This window comes from Cyprinus carpio, chromosome B18 (assembly GCF_018340385.1).
Source record: "Cyprinus carpio isolate SPL01 chromosome B18, ASM1834038v1, whole genome shotgun sequence".
NCBI classification, from domain to species: domain Eukaryota; kingdom Metazoa; phylum Chordata; class Actinopteri; order Cypriniformes; family Cyprinidae; genus Cyprinus; species Cyprinus carpio.
Genome location: NC_056614.1, coordinates 6163314 through 6172755, shown reverse-complemented (window position 1 = coordinate 6172755; position 9442 = coordinate 6163314). Strand labels below are relative to the sequence as shown.

The following is a 9442-nucleotide window of genomic DNA, read 5'->3' as shown; positions in this document are numbered from 1 at the left end:
CTAAAAACTTTAAAAAAAAAAGTATTCCAGAGAATCATGTAATAAATTATTGTATTTTTTTTTTTTTTTTTTTTTTTTTATGGTAACACAAGATCAAATTTTTGTTTTTTTCTTATGGGCTAGTTTGCCATCACACCAGTGTCACAGCTCACTGAAGCTTGGTTGCCAAGGTGATCGGAAATAAAGCTTTGAAGATGCAGGAAAGGGAGGAAAAGAACCTGTTTGGTCACTTTGACCCTCTCAGCTGAGCACTCTGATGTGAGAAGTGTGAGAGAAAAAGTCTTTGAATTAGATTTGGAGAACAGGAAAGTATGTCACCACTGGGCTGTTACTAGCATTATTCTGAAAGATTTGAGGTTATTGGGTCTGTCAGCTATAGTGATCGCACTTTTTTGTGACGTGGGTGATAATCATACAGCCAAGGCTAAGCAAAAGTTATCGGTGATGGATGAAAAAACAAATCAAAACTTATGGAACATGATTAGCAGTGTTTACTATCCACCTTTTTCACCAAAGTAAGCATTTGGGTGAGACTTCCGGTTCATTAGCCACTATAGTTAAATAATGAGGAAAATAACAATGTGCAGTAAACTGTAAAAGTAAAGTGTGTTCATACTTAAGATAAAACATTAAAATAATATGATAAGACACCAACTTTCAATATCAGGCAGCAAACGAACTGTTTTATTCAGCTAAAAATAGCTGGAAGGAGTGGACGCAGATGGGACCGGAAGCCAGACCCATATAATTTACAAATGGCCGCGCCCATTTTTACAACAAGAAAAAGTGGATACAGCAGTTATCACTACTGGCCACTGTTGTAATTACAATGGCTAGTTCTACACGTGCACTTTTTGCTGCCATAAAGCAGTTAGCCCTTTTCGCTGAATTTTGTTCCCAACAACAAACTTTGATACTCCCAGAACAGTTTAGTGGGGAGCATGGGAAAGAAACAGAAGCTATTATAGTCAATGTTCCATAAGGATTTGAAATTTATATTTCCAAGTTAAAACTTAAGTAGCTACAGTTGCTTTGAGATTGAAGATTTGAACATACTGTACTTGGTGGTTTCTCAAACAAATAAACCAATTCCTAAAAAAAGAATCTAAAATAACACTGCTTCAAGAGAGCTCTTAACCGGCCTTCTGGAACCGAGCACACAAGTACAGGATGTTCACATCACATTAATGAATGACCTCAAACATAGATCATTCAGAATATAAAACCAGCCTATTTTCTTAGTCAGTTTTTGCGGACTTTACTGAGCATAGACGTCCCAGACAGTTTCAGTTGAATTATGATGCAGACATTAGTAAATAGCCTAATTTTCATATTCAGTCTGGAAACAAACGTGTAACTTGTGCGCAGATAAATTAGAAGGACGTTTTTTTTCCCTCTCCTCAGTCGTGCTGAACACATCATGTGGAGCATGTGTCTCAAACATTTATAACAAAAAAATTCATCACACTCTTCAGTGAGACATATGATTTTATGTCATTGATTTATATACAAAAGCGTCTTCATCCATCACACTGTTACATGAGATTGATTTTATGTCATTGACTTATAGCCAAAAGGTGAGAAATTCTCTTTCCACAATTGGTTTGATTCAAAATAGACTTTTGTCCTGAACTCTAGTCTTTACTTTAAAAATAACAGGTAGTTCAATGGCACGTTGTGAAGATAGGAAATACAGTTTAATTTCTACATCAGTGTTATATTATATATAAATATATATGTAGCCTATACTGTTATAAAATGTTGTAAAATAGGCTAAATATTCTAATTAATAAAGCAACGTCTCGTTGTTATAGATTTAGGAGTAAGTCGCAGGGACACTTTTGTACAGCCTCTCACCACAGGGAAGAATACATAGAGAAGGTTATTTGCCACAGATCACAACATCCAACCAAACAGTGAGGACGCATCTTACCGGCCAGATTTATGATTATGGAATCCAAAACCAACAGCAGAATGGACAATGTGAACACTTCTCTCGCTGATTCCACAGAGATGAGGACTGGAATAAGTAGATTAATCGAAAAATTTACGGACGAGAGTTTAGGACACGGCAGGATCTCCGAGCGTAATTTTGGAGACGCGGGGTCTTTACGCAGCAGCGCGCCCGGATCAAGCAGCGACGCTCTGGATCAGCTATCTCTTCTTGACTTGCCTCTCGGTACCAAAACGTATACCGATCACATGGATGACTTTCTGAAAGTCGAAAGCGGACAGTGGAGCGCAAAAGCGCTTCTGCCCAAGGAGTCAAATGTTTCAGAGTGTTCGTTTATCAAAGATGAGAATGAGCAGTCTCTCATTATGGAGCCACCCAACACTGATTTCGACCTCGGCTTAAACATCAGCGCATTGGAAAGCTGCTACGACCAAGCCGAAAAGAAACAGCAGTGTGACTTTATTGAGGACTCTTCAACTTTGCTCTCATCTCAAGCTGCCCAACAAGTAGCTGTGGACAGTTCCTCTAACTTTCATTTGGACATGAATCAATCTACATTGGTTTTGCCACCTCCGAGAAGAGTATCGCCTTCTCTCGGTAGAGGTATGTTGAATTTCGATGGAACGAGCGCAGCTACCATGATGCCCAAAACGGACATTTCCAAATGGATTTCACCCAAGGACTCTCCTTTCTGGTATCAGAGCACTACTATGAATGAAGAGCAGGCTGGATACTCTTCACCAGATGGGTTCATCTCGCGCTCACACACAGTTTATACGGCATTCCCAGGGTAAGAATAATATGTCATGTATGTTGTGCCTCATTTAGAATTGAATTGAAGCAAAATGAAGCTGAATTGTCTGAAAAAAAAAACATAATAAAAAACTTTTAATTCCACTTATAAATTAAATATACAAAACAAAAATTACACATAATAACAGTTTTTAATTTAAATAAATTTACAGATATATATATATATATATATATATATATATATATATATATATATATATATATATTTTTTTTTTTTTTTTTTTTTTTTTTTTTGGGTATATGCACCTTTACAAATTTGTATTTATCATTATATATTGAAGTAGATTAACTTAACTATATGCAGAATGGAACAAGTTTTCCGTTGGTACCCCAATTCCTTCAAAATGGGGCCGACTGGAACATTTTTTGTTTGTTCTACTGGACCAAATTTGACAAATTTTGACTTCTTATAAGTACAAGTACATTATATATTTATACACACACACACACACACACACACACACACACACACACACACACACACACACACACACACACACACACAATTCCAGTCTTTCTATTAAAATGTAATGTTTAATTCAATGTGTTACCTATCATCTCATTGTAATTATTCTTGAAATTTCTTAGTGAAAATTGTTTCAAAGCAACCCTACACCATTTTGTTTCATTGTGTATTCTCTAATCAGTCATGTAGAGGGTGCTTTTAATTCTGCTCCTAAAAAAAAATAATAATTAAAATAATAATAAAAAAAAAATATATTTTTGCACATTTTTACATTTACATATTATATCCACTTGGTGTGAGCCAGAACCAAGTTCTTTCAAGGAACAGGACTAGTTTAGCACTAGTTATGAGCTAACCATTAAAAATCACTTAATCAGAAAGTCAGAGGTCAGAACATATTGTACAGTGACCCTATTTGGACATGTGTGTGTGTCATTACAAACAGTGGAGCATGGTGCTATAGCAATGCCATGGCCATGGGTTCAATTCCCAGGAAAAACAATAACTGATAAATGCAAATGTGTACCTTGAATGCAGTGTAAAGCGCTTTGGATAAAAGTCTCTGCCAAATGCATACAGTAAATGTAAAGTTACATCTGCAGGTTTAAAACCATTTGGTCCAAATACGTTTTTGAGCCATTGTTATTAAGGATGTGTTTTGGTTATACCATCAGTAGAATATTGTGTCTTGCTTGCATTCAGGGTCCCATCTCAAAGACTGTGTATTATATGTGGAGACGAGGCTTCAGGTTGCCACTATGGAGTTCTTACCTGTGGAAGCTGCAAGGTGTTTTTCAAGAGAGCTGTTGAGGGTGAGCAACATTGTGCTAAAACTATAATAATAATTCTGTCAAAATGTCATGCTCTGTCTTGAACTATATTGATTTATCATGAACTTTTCAGACTGCAGTTCTTCTCTCCTGTAATGTTGATGTATTTCGTGAAACAGGAAACTTCTCAAACAGGAAGTCTGAGTGGGACATATTTAAGGGCTAGCCAATAGGCTTCAGTTACCTAACAGCCATGAGGATATTGGAGGTGGGACAATCTCATTTTAAAGAGCATTTAATTGGGCTAAAAATGGCATTTTCCTAGTGGACCAAGACTTTTTTTTTTAAATGTGCACACTTGCTAAATGTTTTTAAATAACACATTAGCACATAGTAGATGCCCTGAAAGCAAACTAAATATGTGGACTACAAGCTACAAAACATAACTTGCGATTGCATAGGGGTTTTTAATATTTTCAGTGTTTTGTAAAGTATTGTTGCACACAGAAACGTTTATATCGTGTTTCAATGTATGTGAGTCATGGTGCATACAGACTCCCAGAAGACTGTTATTATCATTTGGACCAGTGTTCACCATGTTCTTTCTCTGCCTTGTTATTCTTCTTATCACTGAGGACAGATATGTAAGAGCCACTATGTCTGACCATGGCCATGTCACTATGCCCTCTCAGCCTTGCTTTAAACCAATTCACTCTGTGCCTTTCTCTTTCATTTCCTCGCTGTATACTCACCAAATCATCCTCTTTTAAAAATGACATGTTCCTCTAATGATTTCCGAAGGAGAACTGGAATCATTTATGTCGACAGATTTTTTTCCCTCACATAGTCATTCATAGGTTTAATAATTTTTCTTAAAGTGTGGGGAATTCTTTTTTTTTTGTCTCTTGTCTAGGTCACCATAACTACCTGTGTGCTGGACGGAACGACTGTATTGTTGATAAAATCAGGAGGAAAAACTGCCCTTCATGTCGTCTTAGAAAGTGCTACCAGGCAGGGATGATGCTTGGAGGTATCTTTCATGTGACTCATTTTTTGTACATATTAGGGTTTTGTATATATTTTATATATTAAATATAAAAATGTTAAAGCTTCTTAAAACTTAATAGACATTAATGGACAGTCATACTTTAAGATGTTCAATATTTTCCAAAGGCCAGTCATATCAAGGTTCAGAATTAAGGTTCCATTTGTTAACATTAGTTAACCATAGTAGGTAGCATAAACTATCAATGAAAAATACTTCTGAATCATTTATTAATCTTGGTTAATGTTAGTTCCAGCATTTACTGATACATTATTAAAATGAGAACTAAAATTAACAACGATAAAGTTAAAAGATTGCTAGTAACATTAATTAAAGGAACTTTATTGTAAAGTATTTTAAAGTCATTTATTCACCCTCATGTTGTTCTAAACCCAAATGACAGGATTTTCTACAAGGACAGTACATTTATGTGTTTCAGGCCGTAAGATGAAACGGTTTGCGGGTTTGAAGTTCATGGGGTTGAATCCATCGCTGATGTTCCAGGGTCCGTTGTCCCTGCTGGCTGATGGTCAAAATATGTCCTCCGTGCCCTGCATGCCAGCGATCCGTGAGCTGCAGCTGTCCCCGCAGATGATCAGCATTCTGGAGAACATTGAGCCACAGGTGGTTAACTCTGGCTATGACAACTCGCAACCAGAGCTCCCCCACCTTCTCCTCAACAGTCTCAACAGACTCTGCGAGAGACAGCTGCTCTGGATTGTCAGATGGTCCAAGTCTCTTCCAGGTAACACCCTTACAATCAGCCTAATAAACACCTCAGGTTACACTTTTAAAAATAAAGGTTCTTTATTGGAATCTAACCCTTAACTGTGGAACCTTTCCATTGCACAAAAGGTTCTTTATAATGGAAAAAAGTTACTTCTGTGTTTAACAGGTTTTCGCAATTTGCACATCAATGACCAGATGACGTTAATCCAGTATTCCTGGATGGGTTTAATGTTGTTCTCACTGGGTTGGAGAACATTTCAGAATGTCACCACTGATTACCTGTACTTTGCGCCCGATCTCATCTTGAGCCAGTAAGTAACAGTAAAGACAACCGAATTAAAATATTTTGAAGAGTTAAGGCCCCTGGTATACTTTAAGCAAAATTGGAAAACAAAGTGGTGCGTTTGGGATTCCGTAACCAAAAAGTGCCAAAGTGAAATTTATTGAAACGTTTGCACTGACTGGTAAACACCTTTGAAATACCATTGGCTTGTGGCAATTACATAATTGTAATTCCAATCGAAAGTGACATTGACACTGATTTTCATGCTTTAAATGATAAATTTGCTTGCACTGAAACAGTTGTATGTGATGAATAAGTGCTATATAAATAAATGTGACCTGACATGATTTGACTAGAGTCCTGAATTGCAGAGCTGGAGCAAACATATCCACATCAATATAATCAGATGCTTTCTTAAATGCTGCTTTCTCACTGTTTTCATTTATTTATTTATTGTGCTCTTAAGAGGATAGTTCCCAGCACATATGTTCGCTAACAGTATACTGCAGCTCAGGTATTTCAAATCTCCAAGTACAGAACAAAGAAGAACTTTGCTGTGAGTGCAACAGGGGCTTTATTACCTATTTTGTACCTTATTTCTGGAATGTGTCTGGCTATTGGAATCCCAAGAGCTACATTCAGTTAACAGTTGTGTATATACTGTACATGCAGCAAACAACAGACAATGAGGAATGCATATACTCAGTATTCTCATAGAGCTGTTTAAATTTTAGTGATCAGCTGAGGAGGTCTCCGATCTACGACTTGTGCTTGGCTATGCAGTTTGTTCCACAGGAATTTGCCAAATTGCAAGTGACCAAAGAAGAGTTTCTGTGCATGAAGGCTTTGATGCTCCTCAACACTGGTAATAAATCCTCTCTGACCCATAAAAATCTTACAGACTGACCCTCTACAGGCCAGAACGGTGTTCCAGAATGGAATATTAACAGTCTGGAGAATTTTAAATCAATGGCCCCATGCCAGTTGGCATGGATAGACAGAGATACGTGTTTGGCAAACTGTGAGACCTAAAAAACCAACAAATAATCAACAACACAAAAAAAACAATCAAAAAAGAAAAAAAAAAAATAACAAAAAAACATCCCCAAATTAGCACACAACAAAATTATTTTACTGGCAGAATGTTTTCAGTCGACAATGTAAAAAACAGTGTGACTAAGTTAAAAGCTGTGTTTAGATGGCAAACTAGCAATGCAGGACACTGTCAGGGAATATATTTTTTACCATTTACAGTGTAGTCATCTTTTCAATGATTTATAGAAGGAACATTTTATAGCTTAAAGAAGCTTTAATTTATCTGCTACCCTAATGTTAAGGGAAACTCTAATGTGACCATTGGTAGTAGTGCATCGGTAATGATTTAACATGATGCATTTGTGACAGTTCCTCTGGAAGGCTTGAAGAGTCAAACACAGTTTGATGAAATGAGACAGAACTACATCTGCGAGTTGACGAAAGCCATCCAGCTGAAGGAGAAAGGAGTGGTGGCCAGCTCACAGAGATTCTACCATCTGACCAAAATCATGGACGCCATGCACGAGGTACAACACGAGTTAAAAAATACAAAGGAGAGCTATAGACTAAATATATGTGATTCTGATTGGCTGTCAGTGTTTTTATCGCACATGAGCTGGAAAAAGTCTTTATGACAGTGATTCCAACAATGCGTTACATTACTCTGTGTCAATATCAGTGTAGTTGTGGTGAGGACTTCCATATCTTATAGAATCAGAATGATTAATAAAACTTTATAGTTCCAGTTATTTCCTTGGTGTGAATGACCCTTTAATCTGTTGTTTTAGAACACATTGTAATAAGCTGTGTGATGTCAATGTGAAAAAGACATCAAATTAATAATTTATCTCATGTATCAAATCTTTCATATGAAATACGTCACATCACCAAAAATGAAGCAGCTTTATTCACGTCATCACTTGTTAGATATCAGAATGCACAAAGCATGATAGGGGAGCCTGATGTGTGACGTTGACTTTATCTTTGTGTAGATTGCAAAGAAGGTCAATCTCTACTGTCTGAGCACATACATCCAGGCGGACGCCATGAAGGTGGAGTTTCCAGAGATGATGTCAGAGGTCATTGCGTCACAGCTGCCGAAAGTGTTGGCCGGAATGGTCAAACCTCTCTTGTTTCACAAGTGATCCAGAGAGGACGCTTGGGGTCTGTGATGATGTACATCTTAGATGCACCAAATCTAATTAACTCAGACACACATCTTTCCATATACTGTACAATCATCCCCTTATAATAGTCACACGCTCTGATCTAATGTGTCACACGCTCTGATCACACGCTCAATTGTGGAGAGAGAACTAGAATCTTTCAGAGTCCAATGACAAAGACAACATATAATCATGCTGTATTATTAAACCTGCTATTGCCTTTTACAAAAGATGACAATCTTACATAACATGTTTCTGAGCATTTTTATGATAAATACAGAGAATATAACTGTCTTAAAATGTGCTAAAAATGTGATGTATTTTTTTTTCTTCTAATTGTTCTAAGTTCATTGTTTTTATTTTTATGAATCCTTAAATATGACAAAAAATTTTAACATATTAGACTCTAATTTATGGTTAAATTATACACTTAAATCCTAGCTTTTCAGGAAATGTATCCAAGTGTGAGGAAAAGCCGATGCTGATCTAACTTAGTTTTCATGGTCAGATCTTACAAACACCAAGTGCCAGGCACCTTTGATCTTACTTACATTTACACAGTATCTGCTCGCATCACTTATTATGATAAGTACATGTTAAGTATCTAATAAAAACTCAACTGTACATCAGCTCAGAGATCACTGTATAATTATTGGATCATTGTATAATTTGATCCAGTCTGATGTTTATATTTAAAGAAGAATATTAAATGTTTTATCAGAAGGCAAGAGCATAAAATTTGAAAAACATTTTTTGGCTCATCTGTCATTTCCTCTCTGTGACTTTGATGGTTTAGCAAGCTGAAGGGAGTATCAGACAAACATCAGCAGTCAACGGCACGGAGCATTCTCGTGTATTTAATTGGGAAAGAACACTGGGATCTTGGCAATTGCCTCCTTTCCAAAGACATCTGATGCTGTTTCTCCTCAGATCTCCGAACAAAGTGACTGATGTCTGAGATGTATTTCTGATGATTTAGCTTTTGTTAAATAGAAGACAAGAAGTGGGTCTCATTTTATAAACAAATTTATTGGCAGAACAAAAATGAATTAAGAAGAAAAATATATGATTTACAAAATAATCATCCATGTATAAACTTCTATCATCTAGATTTTCTATCACCATCTACTTAAATAATACAAGCAATAAACATACCATAACATAAACAACAACATGACTAG

General features: G+C 36.4%; 1 protein-coding gene across 1 annotated transcript; it reads left to right on the top strand.

Moving 5' to 3' along the window:
• The first annotated feature begins 1873 nt into the window (after positions 1-1873).
• Positions 1874-8890, top strand: pgr (progesterone receptor). Its single transcript, XM_042743767.1, has 8 exons — positions 1874-2744; positions 3936-4045; positions 4917-5033; positions 5488-5793; positions 5944-6088; positions 6795-6925; positions 7465-7622; positions 8088-8890. Exons 1-8 carry the CDS (start codon positions 1945-1947, stop codon positions 8238-8240), a joined length of 1920 nt encoding a protein of 639 aa, XP_042599701.1. The 5' UTR covers positions 1874-1944; the 3' UTR covers positions 8241-8890.
• The last annotated feature ends 552 nt before the right edge of the window (positions 8891-9442 follow it).

Bases quoted from the DNA above. Each gene is read 5' to 3' on its own strand.
- pgr (XM_042743767.1), top strand. From the start codon at position 1,945: ATGATTATGGAATCCAAAACCAACAGCAGAATGGACAATGTGAACACT. The intron at 4,046-4,916 runs GTGAGCAACATT...TCTCTTGTCTAG, and splicing joins TTTCAAGAGAGCTGTTGAGG to GTCACCATAACTACCTGTGT. The intron at 6,089-6,794 runs GTAAGTAACAGT...TTTAAATTTTAG, and splicing joins CCCGATCTCATCTTGAGCCA to TGATCAGCTGAGGAGGTCTC.